Source organism: Ambystoma mexicanum, chromosome 14 (assembly GCF_040938575.1).
Source record: "Ambystoma mexicanum isolate Mex_15411 chromosome 14, UKY_AmexF1_1, whole genome shotgun sequence".
NCBI classification, from domain to species: domain Eukaryota; kingdom Metazoa; phylum Chordata; class Amphibia; order Caudata; family Ambystomatidae; genus Ambystoma; species Ambystoma mexicanum.
Genome location: NC_090940.1, coordinates 616,929,478 through 616,956,684, shown reverse-complemented (window position 1 = coordinate 616,956,684; position 27,207 = coordinate 616,929,478). Strand labels below are relative to the sequence as shown.

General features: G+C 46.0%; 1 protein-coding gene across 5 annotated transcripts in view; it reads left to right on the top strand.

Moving 5' to 3' along the window:
- TTLL5 (tubulin tyrosine ligase like 5) overlaps positions 1 to 27,207 on the top strand; it is a 769,178-nt gene that overhangs the window by 50,676 nt on the left and 691,295 nt on the right. For all 5 annotated transcript variants that reach the window (XM_069638032.1, XM_069638034.1, XM_069638033.1 and 2 more), the window contains 3 exons: positions 615 to 697; positions 22,074 to 22,180; positions 23,128 to 23,258. In XM_069638032.1, coding sequence (XP_069494133.1) covers positions 615 to 697; positions 22,074 to 22,180; positions 23,128 to 23,258 — 321 coding nt within the window. The remainder of the gene's footprint in view (positions 1 to 614; positions 698 to 22,073; positions 22,181 to 23,127; positions 23,259 to 27,207) is intronic.

The following is a 27,207-nucleotide window of genomic DNA, read 5'->3' as shown; positions in this document are numbered from 1 at the left end:
ATGCACATGAAAGGAAACCCTCGGTGTGAATACAGTGGTTTCCCTAAAACAGCATGTGGCCTACTGCAAAGCTACTGCTCAGGTTTTTAGACCAAGATCACCCTGAAGTGGGTCACTTCCATAATGCACCGGAGTATGTCAACTCCTTGACAGCTTCATTTTAACATTATTTTAGGATTCCAGTACAAAAGCCTTCAGGATCACTTATCTTTCATCCGTCATCTGCCCCATTTCTTATCACTTTATCCATTGCATTCCCTAATATCATTTGGAGTAGAATATGGTTTTGAATGTATGAACGGGTGGTTGCATACACTCACAGTAGAGACATCTCTTTCATGAGTCCGGCTCTGTTTTGGGCCGATTCTTGGCCATTTGTCTTAGCCTTTGGGGCTAACCTGTTCTGGCATGATAAAGCTGCCCGCTGATAGGATATTGGGATTGGTGGCAATGTCTCTCATGTACCTTTGACAGTATCTGTATTTCGACCTGTAGTACATTTTCCAAGAATATCGGGGCTCAGTCTTCTTAATGATTCGGATAACCTCTGTTTGCATTCTCCTGCCACCCTACCTTTTTGCCTGCTAAGCTGTTTTATATTCTCTTCTTTACAGAGCGCTACCACCTTGGTTTTAAAATTGTCCGCACTGATAGTCGGCTGGTCCGCAGCATTTTGGGTTCCCATGGATTTCAAGAGGTATGGTTTTGCTGTCTTGTATATTGCTGGATGGGAGTTTTGAATGATGCCATGCGTCTCATATTTAAGGAAGAAACAAACCCCCGATTGGGTCTCTGGATCCTGGAGAAACCTCCCCCGTCACTGGGTTGTTCACTGCTGTAGTGTTCACATGGGATTACCCCTCCAAGTAGCATTCAAATTGGAAGTGTATTTTTCTTCAAGCCAGGTATGGATTAGGGAAACGGTTTCTCCTTAGCTTGGATGTTATGTTTGTAAAGCGGTTCCTTTCCCCTGCATGCTCTGGTAAAATGCCATGGTTGTCAATTTGCTTTGTATATACCGTGAATGGGACAACTCTACAGGAACATGTACATGGTCACACTCTGAGGATGTTCAATTAGGGCATCGGGGGGAGGGCGGAGGGGGCATTAGAGAGGTGGATCTGTCTTCCTTTTTTCCTAAAGTGAGAAAATAATTCCCAAATGGATTCCTCTTCAACTTCTAGCATCCAAGGGGCAAAAACAGTAGCACATTTTCATAACTGCTGCTGCATTTGACCACCATTCAGTTAGTAGCAATGGCAGTTCCTGGCTGAGGGATAGCTGCTGCACTGCAGTATCATGCAGTTAGTAGCTATGGCAGGTCCGGGCACAGGGATGGCTGCCGCAATTCAGCATCTGCCAGTAACTACCATTGCTACTAACTGGAAGAGGGATGGCTGCCGCACTTCAGCATCTGCCAGTAACTACCATTGCTACTAACTGGAAGAGGGATGGCTGCCGCACTTCAGCATCTGCCAGTAACTACCATTGCTACTAACTGGAAGAGGGATGGCCGCTGCACTTCAGCATCATGCACTTAGTAGCTTTGGCAGCCCCGTGAGAGGTATAGTTATTGTACTTCAGCATCATGCAATTAGTAGCTATGGCAGTTCCTGGCCGAGGGATAGCTGCTGGACTGCGGTATCATGCACTTAGTAGCTATGGCAGTCCTGAGAGAGGGATAGCTGCTGCACTTCAGCATTATGCAGTTGGTAACTATGGCGGTCCTGCCAGTTCTGGGAGAGGGATAGGTGCTGCACTTCAGCATCATACAGTTAGTAGCAATGGCAGTTCCTGGCAGAGGGGTAGCTGCTGCACCTGAGCATCTACAGGAACTGCCATTGCTACTACCTGCCAGAGGGATAGCTGCTGCACATCCACATCATGGAGTTAGTATTAATGGCAGTTCCTGGCAGAAAGATAACTGCTGCACTTCAGCATCATGCAGTTCGTATCAATGGCAGTTCCTGGCAGAGGGATAGCTGCTGCACTTCACCATTATGGTAGATTTGGCAGTCCCATGAGAGGTATAGTTGTTGCACTTCAGCATCATGCAATTAGTAGCTATGGCAGTTCCTGGCCGAGGGATAGCTGCTGGACTGCACTATCATGCAATTAGTAGTTATGGCAGTCCTGAGAGAGGGATAGCTGCTGCACTTCAGCATTATGCAGTTTGTAACTATGGCGGTCCTGCCAGTTCCGGGATAGGGATAGATGCTGCACTTCAGCATTATGCAGTTGGTAACTATGGCGGTCATGCCAGTTCTGGGAGAGGGATAGGTGCTGCACTTCAGCATTATGCAGTTGGTAACTATGGCGGTCCTGCCAGTTCTGGGAGAGGGATAGGTGCTGCACTTCAGCATTATGCAGTTGGTAACTATGGCAGTCCTTCCAGTTCTGGGAGAGGGATAGGTGCTGCACTTCAGCATTATGCAGTTGGTAACTATGGCAGTCCTGCCAGTTCTGGGAGAGGGATAACTGCTGCACTTCAGCATCATGCAGTTCGTATCAATGGCAGTTCCTGGCAGAGGGATAGCTGCTGTACTGCTGTAACATGCAGTTAGTCGCCATGTCAGTTCCTGGGGGATTCCCTCTTTATAGTAGTGTGTGGTACGTAGCTATTAGACTATCAACAGTAATGTTTTAACTATATTGCTATGTGATTGTTTGTTTTTGGTTTTCCAGAGGGGACCCCCCCTCCCCCGTGAGATTTGGCTAAGGCACTGGCCTTTCCTAAGTATTGTGCATTTAGTTTTAGGATTCCCCCTTGCAGCTTTGGACAGTAAGTTGCTGCAGGAGTGCCAGGGGGATTTCCTCTGTTTGATATTGTGTTGTGAATTACTGCAGGAGTTTAGGGCGGGATCCTTTTCTTTTCATGGGGCAGTACATTGCTGTGGGAGTTTCTTTTAGTATTCTGCAGTAAGGTGTGCTATAAGTTTAAGGGGCAGATCCTGCAATCATTAAACACCCGCCGAGTGTGTTGAACTCAATGTTTATCTTCTACCTCTCTTGAATGTTCTGATACTTGTAGTGTATCGCATCCATTTCCTACGTCATTGGCGCTTCTTCCTGCTGGCATTCCAGCATCTTATGTTCTCTAAACATTTTCTAGAAAATATATTTTATTGTTAATAATCCTTTGGTGGTTTATGTAGCACTGCATTCCGGAGGTTCTGACCCCATTGTAGAAAGGAAGTGACGGCCTGTTACTGCACATGCAATGGGGCCCACCAAGCATTATCTTCGTCTTGGGAGATCCTTGTGCATTCATACTATTGCGGATGTTCTCGCACAACGACGTCTAGGACCAGAATATCATCCAGGAGCGTAACGTGGCAGGTTACAGTAAAAGGAATTAAACATTTAAAGGGGAGCAAAATAACACAGAGTGTAGTCAAAGAGCAAACATCAAGCAGGCCCTAAATAGTAGAGACCGAGATCAGAGGCACCCACTTGTTCTAGTTGTTTGTGAGTTCAAAGCTGTGGATATGTCCAGAAGGATAAGCACAACGGTTTTGCTGACATCTGCCTTGATCTTCAGGTCATCCCACATAGATAGAAATTCGGTTAAAGTTCCTCTCATGGGTGTGAATTCTACTGCAACGTGGAATGCTGTTTGATTCAAACAGAATTTGGCTGTATACATAACTCTTGTGTAGCTTCGCCGGATAGGGTATGGCGTAGACCACAGTATGTCACCCCTTCTCTGGGCTCGCACTGTGGTCCAATCTGACTCCTTCCTGAGTAGGTTGGAAGGATCTATATGCGGCTTTTCACCATGTTATTGGTACAATTTCCTGAAAAGACCTGGAAAGAGCCTACTGGTTTCAGTGAACAATGGTAATTCAGCCACTTTCTTCAGGGCTAGATTTCAGCACGATTTTGGGTGCTGTTCAAATCATTTTCAGCTGTGTCTGTATGACCTTATGAGAAAAGGTACCCCACCTGTGAGGGAAAATGAAGCGGTGCGGGGTATGGGAAGAGATACATAACTATGTTAGATCTCTGTCTCACAGCTGGCCATAGTACTGTGGCTAGCATCAAAAGAGTAGTAACAGCTTACCCTTCTCTTTTGTTGAGATTTTTCGGAGAATAGTTCTTTTGAGGGTGTGGTTTACTTTGTATGATGTCTATTTTCTGGGTGCCCCAATTGCTGGCATTCCATTGTGTACCTAGAATGGTTATAAATACATTACTAGGGTACTCTTGGCAAAAATAACGTAATTTCTTTCACAATGGTTTCTCCAGTGCTTATAACTAGATTTGGGAGAGACACGTTCAGAAGACCGTGTATCTCCGTACTCATAAATAGATATACATGTGTAGACCGTGAGTTTTATAAGGTCATACAGACACAGCTGAAAATGATTTGAGCAGCACCCAGAATCGTGCTGCAATTTAGCCCTGAAAGTGGCTTAATTACCATTGTCCACTGAAACCGGTAGGCTCTTTCCAGGTCTTTTCAGGAAATTGTACCAATAACACGGTGAAAAGCCGCATATAGATCCTTCCAACCGACTTAGGAAGGAGTCAGATTGGACCACAGTCTGAGCCCAGGGAAGGGGTGACATACTGTGGTCTTTATGGGGTTATATTAATAAATACAACTCTGCCTAGAAAAATCTGACAGTAATCCTGTCCAGCCGGTGTCTCCCACTCAACCTACAGACACCAACTGAACAGGTTTCTTTGAAAAGGGATAAAAACCTGTTTTTTTACTAAATATACAAGAGAATTTCACTTTTTTTTTTTTATTTTTTATACTTTTTCTGCCAAACAAATAAAAGATACCCCTTCATTTGCAATGCAGGCGACGCATACCTGAATGGTTATGGCATGTGCCTATTAAATCTATCTAAACAATCAGATTGTTCTCTCTGAGTGTGGTAGAAGTTTAGCGATAGGGCAAGTTTCTTCTTCACTGTCCCCTAACCCTAGATAAGCGGAACTACCAGCGCACACTAGGCTAAGCAAGACACAAGGGTTTAGTTTAGCATGGTTGAAGGGCAAGTTAGATAAGGGCCACACTTTGTGCCTCTGTATATTACTAGAAATCATAAAACCTGAACATATTAATCAAAGTTTGCAGTTCGATGGGTGATAGAATTAAGAGGTGTTACTTAATGGGACACAGGCCGTTTCCAACCAAAGTGACTGCGTATGCAACCAGAGGGAAAGGCTGCAACTGTCCCCTTAATAGTGAACGCCCTTACACCAACGGGCTAGTGTTGCTGAAAAACCTGTTTTCATAAAGATGGCAATCAACATGTCGCCATTGTTGAAGGATAATACTGGTTGGTAATCTGGATGCGAAGCATGTGAGTCTATAAGAGATCCACCCACCTGATCTCTCCTTCAGAAGACAGTAATGGCAATAGTTCATTTACACCTTTTGTGATCTTACACAATCTCTCCATTGCTGGCTACCAGCTAAAAAGCCCCATATGGTGACACTGATAGAAATCCAAGATTGTTTGTAGATTTATGTGTGAGGTTTTTTCTGTACGAATGGCTCCCCTGCCCGTCACCCCTAATTTTGTCTCTGAATTTAGGGGGTGCTATGCCAGGAGCATGGAGGAACTTGGTCAAACGCATTGCTGCAGCCTCAAAATGTCCGTCATGTAGAGGTGCTGTTCTCCTCATAATTGCGCCACGGTTACCTCCTGATGAAGCTATGTGGATAACTTCTTGTTTCTACTTGCCGTTGGCTACATCTTTGGTTCAGAACCTGTGTTAAGTAGACGGCCCTGGTGAGGCCCACACTATTCAAGACTGAGTGTGCCATCAGTAATAAAAGCTCTACTGTGGTAGTAATGATTGGGTTAGTATTAAAGGAATGACTTTGTGGGTAGTGTGAGGAACTTGAGGGCATCCTCACTTCTTTTCCCCCAGTATCCTCTTCTCAGGTGACCGGGCAAAGGCCATCGCTTTCGGATCCCGATCCTGAAGGTGGATATGCAACGGAGGATCACCTGGGTGGAGGAGACTTGGGGAGTGGGGAGAGGGTGTCCTTAGGTGAGACATGGTATCCCCAATTTTCCTTTCACCACAAACCCTCCATCCCTTGAACCTTTCTAGGTTTTTGTCGGCCCTTTTCCTGTGATTCCCCTAAAGTATTTCCCAAATTGCACCAGTATGCTACTGTGACGAAGAAGAGGACACCTAAAACTACACATCCTTGTTCAGCTAGTTGTGAGTGTAAGTATAGGTTTTGGACACAGACCGTTGTTTTACTTTGGACTTCCTGACACAGACTATCCTTAGTTTTCTTAAGGTAAGGAAATCCCACCTTAGCATTGGGCAAGTTAGGTATATTCCATCCTGCCTTTTAAAGTTAATAAATCTTTATTGAAAGAACTTGAACCTGTTGTCTGTTTCTGACTCGTGATGCCTTCTAAATGGTGGCTGGAGTGGGATACTCTCAATTGGTACAAATTGAGGAGCCCTTATGTTACTTGTAGTCCAGCAACCATCAGGAAAGGAAACAATTGTGAGAGTTGAGGCTCAGGAGAAAGTCTGAACAGTCAAAAGGCTACTATCCACACAGCTGCAGATTCCAATTAAGTGTCAATAGCTGGTTTATGAGTCCCAAATCCTTCTTGATACTCTTCCCCTGCCCTCTTATCACTTAAAACATGAGGATAACATTTCTTTAAACATCAGGAAACCCCAAGTGTTTATTCGACCCGGGTCTATAGGTTCCTTTAGCCCTGGAAAAGGCTTTTCCCCTTCTATTTCACCTCACCCTTCCCCAGAGGTAGTCAGAAGAAAAGGGGGGGAGGGAACATGAGTTTAACCAGCCTAACTGAAATTGACTCGGGCCCTGAAACAGAAGGTGACTCAGAATGTATTTTCTCTTTCTGATTCTGAAGACCCAAGTAGAACCATCTTACTTAACAACACCTTGGCATTCTTGGATGATGTGTTGGCTCCTTTGGTGGCTCACCAAATAAAAGCAGAGGAACAGTTTCAAACTGGGTTAGAATGGTTGATTGCCACTCGGGGGTGGGGGGAAACGAAATATTCCACAGTGAGTTCTTCAACCCTACAAAGAGGGGGATAATGCAGGAAATGTTTTCTTAAACTTTGAAAGGTTACTAACCCAGTTCCGATGGGGGGGATGAATTACAACTCTGCTATCTAGGACCCTTATTAAAGGGGGAACTGCAAACTTCATACCAATTACTAAACCTCCCAGGAACAGCCCTCTTCGCTGAAATCAAAGAAGGTCTCTTACAAAGAGTGGGACAAACCAGTCATTTCTATCATCAAAAGTTAAGTATTAAATTAAACCGCAGGGAAACACCAGTGTAGTTGGGAGAGCGAGTTAAGAGCACAATGTACTTATGGTTGAGAAAGAAAACATTACCTGAAGTGTTGGAAACCCTAAACCTAGAACCATTTATCAACTCCTTGCCTCCCTCACTTCAACGGGACATCTTACAATTGAGCAAACCTGCGCTTCGTCAGCCCAAGACAGACATTTTGCAAAGCTGTCGGGACAACTACATACCCGATTACACCATTATTAGGGATCATCAGTACAGTATAGTCCTGACAGCCTTGTGTTTGGAGCTTTAGGCCATGTTTTCAAAACACCAAGGAAGTTATGGTGGGCTTAAAAAGGCTTGAACAAAAACCTTTCACCTGAAATGTGAAAGTAGAATATTTCATTAGAACCAAGTCACACATTCCACAACCACACCTAGTAGCCATCTCTGGAAGTTCACCTCCAGTTCTGAGCCATATCGGCAAGGCATTGAGGGTATGCACATTAGCTCAAATGCAAACCTTTTTTTGCCAGGAAAGTGTCTTTGTCTTAGAGGGCAGTGCTACTGTATACAAGGTTATCGGGACTATGCTGCACTGGTAATTCATAATAAGGGTGAAATCAGGTATGCAGTTGTCCTGACAGCCTTGCAAAATGTCTGTCTTGGGTTGAATATGCTATGTATAAAGTACCACTGCCCTCAAACAAAGAGACTTGGAGATCAGGCTCAGTCACTATTATGTGAGACACAGCAATCAGAAAGAAAGAAAAATCTTGCTAAAGTGGCAATCGCAGAAGACAATGGAATGTCCCTTCTTAAGGAGTTGGAGAAATGTCAAAAGAAAGCAATCAGCAAGTGGTGGGAGGAATACTCCCTTCAGAATTAAATAGATGTGGGCAGAATCCCCAGATGCATTTGGAGGTCAACAACTCCTTTTGAAGAATAGAATCCAGAAATGTTAGAATGGGGAGACGCCACAAACATATGTTCAGTAACCTTTTTTAAATATCCTTATAAAAAATTTAATGAGATTGAGGAGAGGATCAAAAACGTACCCCAAAGTGAAGAGTGTAAAAAGCTTTAGGCAAGTATTGAAGTGAATGTTAAAGGCCAATAGGAAGAAAGCAAACTGAGAAAACGAGAATTCTTGATAGGGAAAACGGATTATGAAACGGGCGGGTGTATACATTTGCCCGTCGATATGATTTGCTCAGAAAAACCACCATTAATGACTCCATAAGAATTGAGTAATCACAACCTTAATCAAGTGATACTGCCCCAACCTTCGAGTCCAATGCAACAAGCAGTGAAAACAAGAACCTGTTGAAGGTTAAATTATTTAGAGGAGATGCGACTGTTATGCCAAGATAGCAGAGCTAACAAAATAAACAGAGGGCCAGGTCGAGGCAGGGGCAAAAGATTGGAGGTAGAAAAAAATCAGGTGAGGATAGAGGGGCCGAAAGAGAAACTTCCATTATGTCAGAGAGATCAACGCGCTACGGGAAACGTACAGGGAAGAAGTAAAGAATATACATAAAATGAATATCATACATTTATCAACCCTTTTTCTGACTACAGAACAACAACAAATCCTAAGTTTGGGTTTGACTTTCTGTCATACTGCACTTTATAAGTATGTCCAGACACAGATTGACCGCAACATGTACATGCGTATAACCTGTTTAAAATTGTTTTCAAAGTGAACCCTCAAAAGAGACCTCCTACTATACAATAGGAAGGACAAAAACGATATTGCTATTCACGATTTAGATACTCTTACTGACCTAGTGCACCTTGATCAGGGTCTAGATATCTACTGTGAAATGTATTGATTGCACTGATTTGCACATTGATGTACAGTGGCCCAAGAAAAGTCAACTTGAGTGTAAATCGAAATGTAATCCACCATCTCAACCGGGTGGTCACATCAAGGCATTCCAAGATCTTGTTATCAGTGACTTAAAAAAGATCATAAAATTCATACCTATGACCACACAGGGACTTGTCCAGAAAAGAAAGGAACATCTTACCGGATTTACATGTGGCATTTATAACGCGCCTGTACACAAGCGTTTCTAGGCGCTACAAGACAAGGAGGGGGAAATAAAAGGGGGACAAAATAATGATCTTGCTAGGCCTTGTGTCATTCAGATCGTGCAAGTGCAGGGAAGAGGGAAGGGGAGAAGTGCCAGGGGGAGTGGAAGGGGGAAGTGCAGTTTACTCATAAGTGCAACCAGCGGGTGGCTCATACGTGCGGAGGGAAGGCACTATAGGGTTGCAGATACCGACCCTTAAGTGCTAGGGAGCCCGGAGGCAGTGCAAGGGCAACTGGACATACAGGAGCCTGGGCCCGTGTTCAGAGGTTGACCAGGAGACCAGTGACGGAGCAGTCGGGTGCATCAGCAGGGGAGAGGAAGAGAGAAAGTGGAAGCAAAAAGGAAGGTATTGAGAGAGGCAGGGAGGGTGTTCCAGAGGGAGGCCCCAGCTGAGGAGATAGATCTGCTGCCAACTCTCACTTGGAGAAGCGTCTGACCCTCAGAGTTGGAGGTGGATGAGCAGAGAGCTCGATAAAGAAGATGTTTTAGAAGAGAAAGTTGGAGGTAGAGCGGTTCCAGGCCCCAGAAAGCCTTGTGGACGATGCAGAGGGTCTTGAACTTGATCCTTGCAGCCACGGGGAGCCAGTGAATTGATGAAGAGATACGATCCCTGGGCTTGAGGCCAAGGACAAGTCTTGCAGTCCTGTTCTGGATAAGTTGTAAAGGTTGAAGTAGAGGCAGGAAGATTTGGAAAGCGGCTGTTGCAATAGTCCAACCTAGAGAGGACCAGAGGTCTGGAGATGGTGAGCGTCTGAGGGAAAGTGAGAAAAGCAAGAATACCTCTGAGGAGGTGCAGCTGATAGTTTGACATCTTAGAGACGTCAGAGATGTGAGGAGAGAAGGAGAGGGTGGAGTCAAAGATGACAACATGGTTCTTGGCCTCACAGGAAGGAGCAGGAAGCGGGCCGAGTGTGGGCACCAGAGAGAGAGTGGAAACGAGGGAGCGGGTGTCCCAGAGACTTACTGGCATTAAAGCAGAGATCATTGGCGGCACACCATTCCTGAATTGTGGCCAAACAATTTGGTATGAGAGAAGAAGCAGAGGTGGCTGATGGGAGCCTGCAAGAGAGCGGAATGCCATCTGCATAACATTGAAAATTGGAGTAGAAAGTAGCGATGCAGTGGGCAAGAGGTGCCCTCTGTGCCCCTGTCTACGGAAATGTGCTGATGGTATGGTGGGAGAAGGTAATTGTGTGGTCCAATATAAACATTTTCCTTACAGACAAAATCATTCATTGGCTGCACTTAATTGATTTATTTATTATTTGGAAAGGCCGTCTAGTGGAATGGAAGCAGATTTTGGGTATTGTGAACAACAACCAGTTGAATTTACAATTCACTGAAACCCATTTACGAGTCTCTATAGTTTTCGTGGATGTTGTAGTTAAATAAGGAGAAGGTGGGGGGGATCATTACTGAACTTTATAGATAACCTACCAGATCAAATGCACCCCTACAGGCCACAAGCAGCCATCAAACGAGTCTAAAGTGGAGAATTAGTTCAAGGAATTCATCAGACTACACCAGAATTGCTCCACTTTGGAATCTTTTGATCATGCAAATAAGATTACTGCTATGGGTTTTAGACAACAACAATATGCAAAGAAAGCCATTGAAAGAGTATATTTAAAGGCCCACTCTCAAAATAGGGATTTTCTTTTGACATGCTCCACCAGTGAACATTTATCAGATGATGAAATTCGATTGATTTTAACTTTTGGTACAAATTCTATATCCGTAAAACAGATTATTCATCGCCATTGGCATATTCTCAAACTTGAGAAATCTTTCACCATTATTAGATGAATGGATTAGCATTACATTTCGGTAGTCTCTCAATGAGGGATACTCTGGTATCAAGTTAAATGCAAAGTGACGAGGCCAACCAAAGTGACAGTTGGTTGGGTGAGACCCACTTGGGATTCTTCAAGTGTTCCAAGTGTAAAGCCTGTCAATATGCAAAAAAAATGTTCCCGCTACACTCATCCGTTTCTTGGTCACACAGTAAAACTAACCTCTATTTCTGACTGTTGTGTATGTGCTCTCATGGGCATGTAACAAGTGGAATGTGGGTAACACTATTGCAAAGTTGAAGTTGCGTATTTTGCAACATATTAGAGCTATCAAAAACTCAGACTCTTCATACAATATGACTAAACATTTTCACAAGGTACATGGGGCATGTTTCAGTTTCTTAGGCAAACACATAGTAAAAATGTCACCTAGAGGAGATGATCGGGAACGGTCGCTTCGTCAGTTAGAGACTAAATGCATTTTGGTTTTTGAAACACAAAATTATATGGGACATAATGTAGACAAGAAACTATATACTTTTTAGGTACTTAACCACTGTCTCTTACTCCTTGACATTTATGACAACAATGGTAGCCTTTAGGATTGTTTTCTAACCATTGTATATATGTGTCTGGGTAGTCCCATTTAAGATTATTCCTTTGTAGTAGACGAGCCTGATTCAATTGCTAATTTTAAAACTTTTGTATTACTTCACACTTTTTTAATGTTTCTTCACTCAACCTATTTTATATTCCGATTTTCTATTTGTTAAGTGGAAAACATAAGTACTTTATGCCTGATTATGTGTAAACATGTTGAAACATTTTGGGATGGGTCACCATCTCCTTTTACTTTCTATGTAGTATCATTTGTATTGGACTGTCTGGAAGTTGGACAATGGTTTTTGATTTTGGGAATGTTATTAAGTCAGGCTAGACTGCTTTTAATATCGGAGAGCCTATTATGTGGTTTTAGTGTTTATTAGTAAGCGGCAAGGGACAATAATTGTTCTCCAGCATGGGGTCTGGCATGGATTCCCTTTTTCTGAGGGAATCCTCGGTAAAAGAAAAAACAGTTTTACTTTCACTTACAAACTGTATTTCCCCTCTAAACCAATCACTGTACACTGGGTCATACTTCCCCCAACCAATGACTGCCCTCTCCCTAAACCCCTCCTCTGGCAGCCATCTTTACCCCACGTTTAAGTGTTGGGAGTCTTCGAGTTTTGCTCCGTGAACTATGCTACGTTTTTTCGCACTTTTTCCTGAAAAAGTCCTATTTTTGTCTGCGAGGAAGAGATCTTCTAACCCCTAGTCATAGTCCTCAGTCCCTCCGGACAGCGAGGGGAAGATGTTGGACGCCATGGAGCAAGGTCATCTACTCCACATCATCGACCGTCTAGGCGGCCAACACATTGGCGATCCTGGCCAGGTACAACAGGGAGCTATGGTACAAAATGGCCCCGATTCTGGAGTTCCTGCCCGATGACAAGCGGGTGGAGACTATCGCACTTCTCCATGAGGGGCAGGTGGCTTGGGACCATGCCATCAGTGGCCCTGGACATCGCTGACACAGGCTTTCGGCAGATGGGGAACAGTGTCTGCCTCTGTCGTCGAGGCTGGCTGAAGGCCACCAACTTCTGCCAGGAGGTCCAGACGAGGGTACTGGACATGTCCTTCAACGGCAATAACCTTTTCAGAAAGGCCCGTCGACAAATCATTGCAGGCCATCAGACGGACACGGCCCGTGCCCTAGGCACTCTCCAACAGCACTGCTCTTCCTTTTGCACCTCTGCAGGAAAGTCGGGCAGATCGACTAAAGGTTTTGGTGGAACCTCCTCGTCGTACCGTCAACCCTCCGGTCCATGACCCGTGAGGCCTACAGAGGCTGTTCCAAGACTTTCGATGGAGGTGGTCAGCACCGTCGTCATCCCCAAGGCAGAACGCAGGCGCTGAAGCAGGACTGAACCGGCCAAGACGTCGAGCCCCCACCCATGCACCCCGGTAGGAGGTCGGTTGACTGGCTTTGTCAGCGAGTGGGAAAAGATCTCAAACGACAAATGGGTGCTAGACACTCTCACCCACGGATATACCCTGGAGTTTCAGCAGAAGTGTCTGCAGATCCCTCTGGTGGCCCGTCAGGAGCAGCACATCCCTCAGCTCCTGCAGGGGGTACAGGCCAAGAAAGGGGCGATGGAGCTAATTCCAAGATGACGCCAGGTCTCCATTGTCTACTCCAGATACATCTTGGTCAAGAAAAAGACGGGGGGCTGGAGATCCATCCTAGATCTGCGGCGTCTCACCAAGTTCCTTAAATCCCAGAAATTCAGGATGGTCGCGTTGCAGCATGTGCTCGGCCAACTGGAGGTAGGTTTCTTGTCATCACTGGTTCTGGAGGAAGCCTACTTTCACGTCCCCATTCACAGGAAACATCGAAAGTTCCTACGCTTTGTAGTGCAGGGAAGACACTACCAGTTCAAGGCCCTCCCTTTCGGCCTGAAGTTGGAGCCCACTGTGTACACAAGTGCCTGGCACCAGTGGCGGCCCATCTACGCCTGCAAGGGACATGTGTACCCGTACCTCGACGATTGGCTCATCTGGGCCAAGTCAAGGGTGGTAGCTGTCGAGCAACCAGGGAGAGAACTGTCCAACTGCTGACGGAGCTCGTGTTCTCCATTAATTATCCAAAGTCCAGCTTGACACCATCGCAGAGCGCTTTTTTCCTGGGAGCCAGGCTCAACACGGTCACCTGCCTAGCGTCGCCCTCAGAGGAGAGGGTAGCTGCCGTGCTGGGGAAGGTGTAACAGCTGTTGTCACTAAAGACTGCCTCGGTGTGGACCATGAAATCGCTGCTAGGCCTGATGTTGTCGTGCATCTACCTTAGCCGACTCTGCAAGTTAGGGACACAACCTTGTCTCGGGAGGATAGCTCAGCGGCAACGTGCTCGCCCTGGAAGCAAGATGACATGGAGCAACACAGGTTTGATTTCCTCTGGGTATTAAGCGCGTTATAAATAACCTATCCTGTCATAAGCAATTCCTGGACGCTAGCTGGATTCAAGTGTCCGGAAGCTTCGCAGACAAGATCCTGCTCGATGAGGAGTTCCGTCGTGTGATAAGGTCGTGAGGTGTCCACTCCATCACCCGGGGAACCCCCATACCAGGAAACGGTCACCACAGATGCTTCCCTGGAGGGCTGGGAGCCCATACCGTGTGTCTACATGCCAGAGGCCTGTGGCTACCAGAGGAGAAGGATCTCTACATCAATATCCTAGAGCTGCGTGCAGTGTTCTGGGCCCTCAAGTCATTCCTTCTGCACCTGAAGGGCAAGGTTGTGAGGATCTTCACAGACAACACCACCACAATGTTCTACTTCAGGAAGCAGGGGGGGCAGCTAATCCCCAGTGCTCTCCAGAGAGGCGCAGTACTTGTTTTATTCATTTATTCACACTTGTAGAGCGCTCAGCAGCCCTAGGGCATCATGGCACTTGTTACAGAAGGTAGGCTTGGCTTAGTTACAGTAGCAGCAGGTATACATTTAACAATTTTTGATAATATATCACATTTGTACAATATATACAGCAGTTAAGGGAGAGAGGTGAGGTATGTGGCCGGTAGTGGGTGAAGAGATGTGGAGGGGCGTGTTAGTTGAAGAGTGAGGATTTCAGGTTTCTCCGAATGAAGTGTAAGCTCTGAGAGAAATGGGAAGAGCGTTCCAGAGCTTAGGCGCTATGTAGGGGAAACCCTAACCCTCCTACGTTGGCCCTGTTGATGCGAGGGATAGTGATTTGATTGGTGTAGCGTGTTCTAGTGGGTCTAGCTGAGGTGGCTCTAAAGAGAGTTTCTTATATATAGGAAGGGGCTGTGGAGTTGATGCATTTGTGGGCTGTATTAAGAATTTTGAATGTAATGCGGTCTTTGACTGGAAGCCAGTGAGCTGCCTGTCTGGCTTGAGAGATGTGGTCTCTTCTCGGGATGCATAGTGCTGCTCTTAGCGCATTGTTCTGGGTGATCTAGAGTCTGTTTACATTTTTAGAGGAGGTGCCTGCTAAAAGTGAGTTACAGTAGTCTAATTTAGCACCTATGTTGGCTGTAGCAATTGAGAGGCAGTTAGACTTTGTTAGGAAGGGCTTGATGGCATTGATGAGTTTGGTGCTCAAGGCGAAAGCCGAGGCTATGGCATTGACTTGCTCATGGATAGTGTGGCATCAATGTGAACACCTAAGGTCTTGACGGACTTGAGGACAGGGATGATGGAGTTATCTACGTTAAAGTTAGAGTAGAGACCATCAGGTTTAGTTAGAGTAGTCTTTTGACCCAAGATGAGAATCTCAGTCATATCTCCATTTAGGCAAAGACCATTTTCCGCCATCCAAGCCTGGATGGTGGCGTAGATTTGGCGAAGTGCAGCCGCATCAAGGTCGTATGAGCCAGTTGGCGGTAGAAGCACTTGGGTATCATCCGCATAGTTGGCATATGCGATCCCAAGTGCATCAAGCTTATCAAAAAGGGGCTTGGTAAAATGATTATACAGCGTTGGCGCAGTACACGACCCCTGTGGAACCCCACAGTGAATTGTGGTAGGTGCTGCGTTTGCTGTATCTGAAAAAACTTTCATTACTCTTCCTTCCAAGAATGAGGTAATCCATGAAGTTGCTTGTTTGGAGAATTGTGCTGCTTGAGTGAGATGAGTGGTGAGAGTTTTGTGGTCAACAAAGTCGAAGGCCACCGAGAGGTTTAAGAGGAGGAAGAGGAGGGCAGGCTTACCTTTGTCTAGGATTTGGGTAATTTCTTTTTTTAAGTCTTATAATGCAGTTTCGGTGCCATGCCCTTTGCGAAATCCAGACTGTCTTTTTCCTAGGACAGAGTTGGTCTCAAGGTGTAGTTGGATCTGAGTATGAGCTGCTTTGTCCAGTAGTTTGAGGAGGAACGGGATGGTGGTTATAGGTCGATAGTTGTTCGACTGGGTGGGATCGTAGTCTTTTTCAGGCGAGGGCGCACCCACGCCTCTTTAAGGCTGGCAGGGACAATGCCAGTTTTAAATGAGGAGTTGATGTAGGCAGTGAGAAGAGGAGCAAGGGCATTGGCGCAGTCTTTTACGATCTTCGGAGGGCAGATCTCTCCCTTTCAGGGTGATGGTATTAGGTGTTTGAGAAGGTCTATAACTTCGAGTTCTGTGATGTCCTTGAAGGAGAATTTAGGGAGGTGGGGTGATTTGTGAACAGGTGTGGTTTGTGTGGGCAGGTTTTGGTTTTGTAGAGCTTCATAGTGAGCCTGGATTTTATTTTGGAGCAGGTCTATTTTGTTTAGCATAGCAGCTTGGATGCTTGCGCACCAAGCTTCGTCCTTTATGATTTAATCTGTGCTGGTGGGCGGAGCAGTGAGTTCCTTTAAATATGGTGAATAGTTCTTTTGTTTGAGAGTTCGCATTGGATATTCATAAGTTAAGAGTTGGATTTTGCGTCGAAGACAACTTCTTTGTATGCTAGCGCAACTGATTTAAAGTTATCTCTGGTGGAGTCGCATGGGTTTGGTTGGCACATTTTAAGGGCAAGTCGTTTATTTGAACGCATTGTTTGCAGTTCTTCAGTGAACCATGAGTTCGAGTGAAATCTTTTTTTTTTCTTTCTTGCATTCTAGAGGTGCTACAGAGTTTACTGCCTTGGGGAGGGTGTCTCTAAAGATCTCTAAGATGATCGGGTCATGTGAGAAGGGAGGTGATAGGCATGGGATATTGAGGTAGGGTCGGATGTTATCCGCTGTACGTTTTTTGGAACTTCTTGCTAGAGTGGTGGGGACGGACGTGGTGGTTTTAGTGCTGGAGACTCTGGGGATGGAGAAATGAATGCAATTGTGATCTGTCCAAGGATAGGCACAATTGAACGTGATAGAGGACTCACAATTGTGATCAGCAATCCAATCAAGAGTGCAACCTTTGGCGTTGGTAGGGTTAAGGATTTTTTGGGTGAATCCTAATTGGCGAGTGAGCTAGCAGCTTTGTCATTGGGATCATTGAATCCTAGGTTAAGGTTGCCTAGGATTAGTGTTTTGGTGGATTTTTTAAGGTTGTTACTAAGCAAGTGAATAATGTGTCCCTGAAAGTCCGCTGGGGATCCTGGTGGCCGGTATAGGAGATGGATATTGATGGTGTTATTAAGAGAGAGAGAGATCATTTCACCGATAAAATATCTACGCTGTTCTCCCAGAGGTGAGGTGTGGACCTGATGGATATTGCATCTTTGTGGATTAATGCAACCCCTCCGCCCCCCCCTCCTATTTTGGAGGCTCCGTCCTGTCTAAGGATGGTGTAACCTGATGGCAAGGCTAGGGTGATAGCGGGGCCCGATGCCTCATGTAGCCATGTTTCAGTGATACATAGAATGTCAAGGTCTTGACCGAGTATGAGATCATTAATTTCTAGTGCATGAGCGGTGAGTGAGCTAACATTGAGCAGGGCGCATTTAAGATTAGAAGGTTGTAAGTTTGTGTCTGGATACATTTTGGCTTTGCTGGCTTTGGGCAAGGAGTAGGGGTGCTTAAGGCGTGAAGGGGAGGGCAAACTGACCCTTGACTGTGTTGACTTGACTTTATGCGGGAGTGTGCTGGCATTGTGTGAGGGGTGTCTGATAGTAGCACGAGATCCTAGTCTGGAATTTCTGCAGGTAGTGTGTAAGGGGAGGGTGAGAGTGAGCATTGGCTTAATGCGTATTCTAAGTCTACAGAGTCTGGTGTTAGAGTTAGGAGGGTGAGTAGAGATGTGCAGAGATTCCATGGTTGTGTAAGGGGTTGTCTGCACGTCGCTGATGTGCTCAGTTAGGAGCAGTGCAGTAGTGTTAGATGAGTGGGGGTATGTTTGGGGAGAGGAAGTATTGGTGGTAAGTTCAATGATCCTGTAGGTGGATGCAAGGCATGCAAGAAGTAAGGGGTGTAGTAAAATATGTAGCTTGTTGGCTAGGCGGAGTTTTCCGCGTCATGTTGTGAGGAGCAATCGAGAGAGGGGGGGTAGTGAGAAAAGTGGTGCATGTGGTAAGATCACAGGTGGCTGTGGCGAATCATGCAGTTGAATGTGGGGGGGTATAAGTGGGTTCGGCTAGTACAGTCGTTAAATGGTATCAGGCAGTACAGTTTTACATTAACACAGCATACGTAGCATGATATTGCACAAGTAAGGGAACACAAGATGCAGCCTAATACAGTTTTAGCTGCATTAGTAGAACATAGGTAAATTGCACTGGTCCGTCGTCCAAGAGATGTTTCTCATCCCTTTTCACCTGGCGGGAATCAAGAACACCATCACTGACTCCCTCAGCAGGTAGTTGCGCTCCTGTCTCGAGTTGGAACTTCGGCAAGATCAGGTGGACCGCATCTTCCACAAGTGGGCCAGACCCCAGATCGACCTTATTGCGACGGCGGGGAACTACAAATGCCAGAAGTTCTCCAGCAGGTCCCACCAGCCGGGAACAGGGGGGAAGGGGGTGCATTCTCCTTCCCGTAGGATGGCCTGTTCCTATACGCGTTTCCTCTGTTTCCTCTCCTGTGGGCCATCAGTCAACTCAAACAGTGCCGATGCAGGATGGTACTCTTTGCTCCGGCATGGCCGATTCGGTACCCAGACCTTCTCAGCCTGTCAACGTTGCCTCTGGTGAAGCTGCCAGTGGTCGCGGATCTGCTCACCAGAGAAGGAGGCACAATCCTGCATTACGACCCAGGATCGCTGAACCTGAGGTCTTGGCTCCTGCAGCCCTAGAGTTCGGAGGATACAAGTTACCGGCGGACTGCAGGGAGGTCCTTACCAAGGCGAGAGTGTCTTTGACTCTTAAGTGCTATGGACGCAAGTGGAAGAATTTCACTATGTGGTGCCGGTCGTAGAAGATCAACCCCCTGGGGGTCCCGGCCCCGCAGAGTCTTCCTTACTTGTTGTCCTTGGCCAAGGCAAGGCTGGCGCACTCCTCTGTCAAGGTGCATCTGGCGGCTATCTCCCGCTACACCAGGTCTCCAGGACGATCTTCTCTTTGGTCCATCCGTCTCGTCAAGGAGTTCCTCAAAGGACTGTTTCCATCTTTCCCGCTGGTGAAGACTCCCCGGCATGGGAACTCAACGTGGTGCTGACGAGGCTCATGGGGGGGGGGGGGCCCTTCGAGCCGATGTATTAGGTTCCTCTCATGTTCCTCTCATGGAAAACCGCTTTCCTCATGGCCCTCCCCTCTGCCAGGAGGGTGGGTGCGATCCAGGCCCTTTCCTGCAAACTGACTTTTCACGAATCTAGGGTGGTGCTGCAGACGCACCCCTCCTTCATGCCAAAGGTTTCATCGGAATTCCACCTCAACAAGCCTTTGCTGTTGCCTGTATTCTTTCCGAAACCTTCGTCACCAGCTGAAAAACTTTGCACTCGCTGAACGTTGCTCGTGCTCTGAAGTTCTATGTGGCATGCACAAAGAGTTTTTGGAAGACGTCTCAACTATTTGTGAACATAGGTCCTGTGAACCATGGGAAGGCCTTGTCCAAGGCTTCGATCTCAAGGTGGCTCTCCGGCTGCATCACGCACTTTCATCGGTTGGCAAACCGACCGCTGCCCAGCTGTCCGAGAGCCCATTCCACAGAGCGATCGCTGTGCGTTCCTCTCTGGTGTGCCCCTGCTGGTCATCTGCAGGGCTGCTACGTGGAGGTCCATGCACACCTTCACGAGATTCTACTGTGTCGACAGGGATTCCAGAGAGGAGTCCAGGGTCAGCCAAGCAGCGCTAACCAACCTGTTCCCTTGAAGATGAGCCTGTTCTGGAGTTCAGAGTAATTGCTTCTGTTGAGCTTTGCCACCTCCTGTGGTTGTGTAATGTTGTACAGCTATGTATTCTTTATTCATGAACATGTGAATCCATTCCAGACCCCATGCTGGAGAAGGAACAAGTTACTTACCTGTAACTATTGTTCTCCAGCATAGGTATGGCATGGATTCACATGCAAATCCTCCCTCCCGTCCCTCTGTGGCTCTTCTTGGTCATACTGCCACTTTACATGCTTACCAAATCTGAGGATGGCTGCTAGAGGAGGGGCTTAGGGAGAGGGCAGTCATTGGTTGGGGGCAGTATGACCCAGAGTACAGTGATTGGTTTCGAGGAGAAATGCAGTTTGTAAGTGAAAGTGAAACTTTTTTCTTTTACCGAGGATTCCCGGCCTGACGACGGAACTTTCATGAGCATGTGAATCCATGCCAGACCCATGCTGGAGAACAATAGTTACAGGTCAGTAACTTGTTCCTTTCAAATGATCTGATTGGCCCTCGCCGGGTTTTTTCCTGCCCGACAAGGCTCCCCTCAACACTATGGCCCCGGGGTTCCTTCCGTGAGTGGCCGCCATGGAAAGGAGGAAGGGACTACTTATAGTCCCTTCCTCCTTTCCATGGCAGAGATTTTTCTTTTTCTTTTTTTAAGTTTCATTTTTTCACTCGCGAAACACAGACATCGTCTCGCAACTGAAAAAATTAGTACTCCGGTCTTGATTCGCTCGGGCCTGTAACTATGGCCCTCTGGCATTACCTGAATAAGCTACTAGATTGTTGCAAAACGTGCATCGTACAGCGTTTTTTCTTTTAATGTGCCTGTTGGATGGAATAAAGATTAAACTGCAACAACAGTTTTTTTTTTTTTTTTTTTGGCCACTTTTCTGTAATTGCTGCATCAATGTCAGATTCTCTGAGTGCGGTTTGCTACCATGTTCTTGTGCATAAATATATATACTTGTGACAGTCAAATTAACTACATCAAACTGTATATTTTTAAAAATATGTAGGTGAATCGGTGCAGAACCAATACATACAATTTTAGGGCCAGAGACAAGAGTGGGACCCTCAGAACTAAAGTTCTGGAAAGGGAGCCCCTGTGCTATCATAGGGCCTCATTACGACCCGGGCGGTAAGGGAATACTGGTACTGGTAAGGGCACTGGTGCCGGTAATCCCTTACCGCCCTATTCCGAGGTCCCTTTGCGGATCCTCCCTTAACGCCTGGTTTTACCAGGCGTTAAGGACAGGACCCGCAAAGGGACTTTGGAGCTAATAACGGTACCGCAATTAGCGGTACTGTTATTGGCGCCTTCCCCATTCCCATTGAGCCCTATGGGGGCTCAAATGGGAATGGGGAAGGGCCATGGTGAATGGGGAATTACTGCCCCCGCCAACCTTGGAATGGGGCGGTAATTGCTCCATTCACCATGGCGGAATAGGTAAGGTTTTGGAGGCAACCATGGCGCAAATAGCGCCATGGTTACCGCCTGGGTCGTAATGAGGCCCATAGTCTTCAGTTGCTTGTCTCCTCGCAAACATCACAATCAAGTGATGGAGTGGTACCCTCAAAGCCTACACAGTGTACATTTCACAGTGTCTCTGAACTCTGTTGAAGGCGGCATGCAGTTTCTAAAGCTTCTAAAGAGAAACTGAACTGTGTTTATTGTGTGCTTGAAAGGTGTATCATGTATTTTATGAGTCAGTCTTGGGTACTCTGTTTTCCTGCTGGGCCAATAGTTTGCTCTAAAAGTGGTACTTTTTCAATGTATTTTCATAGGTTTGTAATAACCGTATAAACATGAGTTTTTGAGACCCACAACAATGATTAGTACTTTTCAAAAGTGGTACTTAATAGGAACACTCTGCCTATTGACACCTTTTAGGGCACATTCTCTTGTTTTCTCCTGCGGGGCATGTATTGCCACAGGAACTGCCCAGCTAGAAGAACTCGCCCCACATGGTTGGCAAAGTTCTCTTTCTATTTGAGGGGTGTCGTGTGGTCCATGGGTTCTGAGTACCCACATTTGGTGGTTCTATTTTTGGAGCCCAGTTCTGTCTAGAGAGAAAGTGTCATGAAAGGGCACTAGGTTGGTACCTACCCATAATATCTGTCTCACTACTGCAACCCTCCTTTAGGTTCCTCAGAACAGCAACGAGTTCAACCTCATGTGGACCGGATCCCACCTGAAACCGTACCTTATGCGCAACCTCCTGGACTTCCAGAAAGTCAACCATTTCCCCAGGTAACGACTGCTCAGGTTTTCCCACCTCCCAGTGGGTTAACAGCAGAGAGTGTAAAAACTGAAATGGAAACAAGAACTGAGTGGAAGTTTGGACGAACAAAAGTGCAACATAATGGTGGGCAACAGAGGAAAAGAGTGGGAACCATGCCAGGAGTGAGAATATGCTGGAAAATGAGAGAAGAAAGTTAGTGAGAACAAGGGAGAGAATAAGAGAATGAAAATATGGGAAGGAAGGTTATCAAAGGGTGATTTTCTGTCATTTTGTGTTTGTGTGTTGTGGCTCAGGACTACTGTGTGGGTGTATGTGCTGCTCTGACCTTTTGTAAGTTAAGAGCCTGTTACCGGTGGGCCTTTGCCTCAATCTTTATCTGCTTTGGGTCTTTGTGGCTTGGTGTTTGTTGGGGGACTTTTGGTTTTGTATCTGTGATTGGGTGTGTCTGTGTGTGTGTTGTAAGGCTATACATCTTTTGTGAAACTCTGTGTTGGGAGACTGTGGCTCTCTGTGGCTGTGTGGCTTATTTGCAGGCTTGTGTTGCTTAGTGTGTGCTGCAGGCTTTGTTGCCTCTATCAGTTCTGGATGGACACTCATTCTTGTGTGTGGTAAGGATCTGTCTGTTTCTGCTGGCTGCTGGCTGTAGCTTTGCATGTTGTGATGCTCTGTCCCCGATAAGAGTAGGCATGCTAGCTTGCCACTTCTCTCTGTGATCTGGGGCGTTTCCTCTATTGCATTGCTCTCTGTGTTGTTAAGCTTTGTGGCTGTGTCTGCCATGGGTGACTGTGTGATGCTTAGTTCTGTGTCCTTGTCTCTATTGCCTTTCACTCTGAGTGTTGGATGCAGTGCTGTGGGCTGATGTGCCTTTAGGATTGTGAGTTGGCACCCAGCCTCTTAATACTTTGCCAGTCTCTTCACCTCTTGTTTATCTGCATGAATGTTTGTGCAATTGCAGGTCCTATGAACTGACCCGGAAAGATCGACTGTATAAGAACGTCCATCGCATGCAGCAGAGCCACGGGTTCAAGAATTTCAACTTCCTGCCTCAGACATTCATGCTCCCAACTGAATACCAGGAATTTTGCAGTGAGTGACTGGCAGGCTTCTTATTGGTACAGACGAAATCGGGTAGGCGGGGAGGCTGCTTTCCTCTAGGCACAAACCGCCTAGTAATGTAAACAAGAGTGTCCTGTGTTGCATACCTGGGCAGTGTGAGATGTATACCTGATAGAAGTGCTCCAGTCAAAGTGAGGTCCTGTGGCAGGATGATTCTGCTCTAAGCTGTGGATGTCAAAATGTAACGGAAACCTGTTTATCCTACTAAAGGCTGACTGGGATACATATACTAGCAACTATGAGTGCTTTATCGCCCTGAATTAATATGTTCTTCATACCTATGCAGGGATTGAAATTGGGATTTGTTGACAAGGAGCAAAAAGCAACTCCTGGGTATCTGGCATAACCAGTTAGGCAGGAGCGTCCTCTGGGGAACCAGGAGCTAGTACAGAGTGTGCAGCATATCTTGCTTTGCGCATGATTCAAACTCTAACTTTTTGTCCATTTCATGTTATCCAACAGGCTCTAAATGTCACTTGAATGTGTTCCTTATCATCCTTTATATACATCAGCAAATGTACATATTTAATATCACATAGCTTGGTTTATATGGCACCACTTGCCCCAGGAGTCAAAAGTAGCTCCTGGAGTCTGTTGGTTTCAAGCTAGTCAGGCTCCCCTTGGGAATAACCATGAGCTGAATAGCTCCCAGCTCCTTGCAATTTCGAACCCTGTCGTGTTCATGACACCAGTTGTAACCCAGGAAGCTAAACTGGGCTTATCCTGTTTCCTTCTCACCTCTTCTTCGAGCACTTTGGAGAACAGTAGTGATGCAGTGCAAGCACCTATACCTGCATCCTAAAGTAGGAGCATGCAAGGAAGAGGCCTAGTCAAAAAGTAACACTTGTTTAGGTAATAACCAACATTAGGCCGTTTATGCCTGAATAATGAATGATCAGAAGTGGATAGATGCTTGCAAATGTTCAAAATGATAAAATGCAGGGCTATAATGGCCGGCCCACATCTCACAAATGTAAGTCTGAGTGATATAGCACCTTGCTTGCTTCTCGACAGTCTCTTGTCAGCACCTGCTTCTGTCCCCTTGATTTAAGATTTGTGTCTGGCACAGAAACTCCATTTTCTGGTCTCCATCCTGGGTTGATGGAAATAGCTGGTAACACACTCCTAGCTAGTAAGTATTTCTTTTCTCTTGACTAGTGCTTTTGTCAGGCCTGTGATATTGTTAACCTCCAGCCAGGCTATCGTCTTCTGCTTAATCTGGTTTTTGATTGTCTGGTTTCAGCCAGCATCTGACATAGAGCCCTCAGCAAGTTTTCTGGATTCCTTTTTGGTGTGGCCTCTTGAAGCGGCTTGCTCTTCTCTTGGGGCTCCTGCTTTCGTTTCTGTGCTTCCAGTCACTCTACCAATCTGTGACTCTGACTGCAAATTGCTGAGGATTTTATAGTGCTCCACCTTACTCTGTTTGCTAAAGTGTCTCAGTGGTTATTCCTTATCCCCCCAGCCCCCTTCAAGAAGTGATTGGTTATGCCCCGTTCCTACATGCTATTTCTCGGCTAATTCCTGTCCGCAAATAACCATTATCAGCTGGGGGATCCGTTTCCTCTCTTTTTCTTCCACCTGTGATGCTGCTTTGGGAACTGTGAGAAACCTGAGGGTATTCTCACTCCTACTTCCCTTGGATCTTCTAGGGGGGGGGGGGGAGGAGGAGGAGGAGGAGGAGGACAAAAAGAATTCATACCAAGTTATTTAATCTAGAGATCTGCAGCAGTCTGTTCACAAGATGGAGGATTGGGTACTAACCCAGGGCAAGATGGGAGTTCCCCTCAGAAACATTCCATTCATTGAGGTGAACTTTTTGTTTTTCAAATGCCGTTCATCAAAATGACCACAAGAAGCAGTCCTGTGTAATGTGTAAGGTTTGCTCACATAAGGCCTACCTTTGAAAAGTGATCAGGACAGAAGTTGAAGATAGTAGAACAGCTGCAGCAACTATTTACCAGAGAGCTTGATTAATGTTTATTTTCGTATTTCTAATTTGCTTGTTTGACTGCATTACTGGCAAGAGACTGATGTTCTGATCTTCCTTTACCATTGAACAGTATAAAGGAAGCAAAGTTTGTGAGGGAGAGAAGAGCCTTGTATGAAAGGTGCAAGACAGTTATTTCTACGTTTAAATATATTATGAGTAGGAAAGCTTAATAATTTTAATCTGCAACATGTGCAGCAAAGAGAGAGAGAGAGCTGGGGAGACCTGTGGGAAGGAGACCAGCAGGAGACCCATGTTTGGAAGAGGCACCTGTGGAATAGCCAGGACGCCGATCTGAAGCCTATTAGGCCCAAGGTCTGTTGGGCCGTTAGGTCTGTGCAGGTGCTTCTGCACCAAGAAATGTGCAGCCAGACCTGTGGAAGCATCGGAGAGAGCGTGACGCTGTCCGTGCCCAGTCGGAGGCAGCAGAGCAGTCAGTGGGGCAAAGCCAATCCCCTGAATGCGAGTGGGGCTCTTAGCAGCGGGCTTGCTGACCTGCGAGGCTGGAAGAGAGAGCAGGAGGTGCCAGGGAACATCGCTGAAGACCGGTGAGTGTCGGGAGAGGCATTCAGTAGCCCAGGGGCGTTCCTAGCAGGTGGCGAAAAGGTAATACATCACTGAACTAAAGGAAAACTTGCAACTAAAGATGCTAGATGCATATTGATTACCTAACCAAATGGGAACTTGAAATTAAGCATATTGAAATGATATTAAACAATGAACTGAATGAAACGTACCCATTGAGCACATTGCATATCTGATAAATACAGAGTGAAATGTAATCACTCCATTAAGCTTTTGGATTATAAAAATTAGTGAAGCTTTTTGGGCAAAGCAAATGATAAGACAGCCAAAGGGAAAGTGCCCATGTAACAACAATAACATATAAGAAAGTATGAAAGAATCCCATAAAAGGGGGATGCGGGGGAGGGGGGTAGAAGTAAGACCCTCACAAAGAGAACTTTATGAACAATTGCAGTGTGGCAAGGCCAAAGACTGGCAAAAAGGTGTGTGGCATACTCTGGCAGAGCCAGTGGGCTACCAAGGAGAAGCCAGAGATGTGTAAATATTATAAATCAGGCAGAAAGGCTACAAAGAAAGGGATCCTGGTTGCGCGACCTGTGGTGGGTGCACCATGTGATCCGACAACTGTGCCTTGACTAGTGAGCCCTGAACTGCTAGAACCAAAAGACATTGTGGAATAAAATCCAGAAGGGGCACTGCCGTTTAACGGATGAGGCAATACAGAAATATGGTCCAGCTGACCTTAAGTTGTGTTAACATCGTTTGAAAGATTGAAATACCTATAACTGGTGGAGCTAAAGTCTTGGGAAAGGGAGTCCTGAGACGTGAGACATTACACCGGTTGTCTTGAGGGCCAAGCTTCAAGACCCTTTTTCTTTGAACTATACTGCTTGGAACTTGGAGGAAGGGAACCCTGAGGATTATGTGGAACCATTACCTTGAGTGGAAGAGAGTTAATTCTAAGACCTTTGTGGCACATTCTTGACCTTGGGGGGAATGGGAGCTGAAGAAGCTGAGAGCTGGAAGCAGCTCTGAACTTTGCGTTGATCACTATTTCTTTGATTATTGACATCCCTACATGTTGTTTAGGTTTAGTTGTGAGGGCAAGCATAGGTTTTGGACACAGACAGACTTTTAAGTTGAACTCTTTGACTCTGACTTCCTTAGTTTTGTTCAGGTAGGGGAATCCCACCTTCGTACAGGGCAAGTTAGACCTTCTACCATCCTGACATTTAAGTTAATAAATATCTTTTGTTGGAATCTTAAGTCTGTTGTCTGTGTCTTGCTTCATGATGCCTTCACAGAACCTATTTGTGCTTCCGAGCAGTCATAGCCAGCCCTGCAAGAACTTGCAACCATTCCCTTTTTCCCATAAAATGTGTGCACTGTATTTGTGCTGGACCTTTG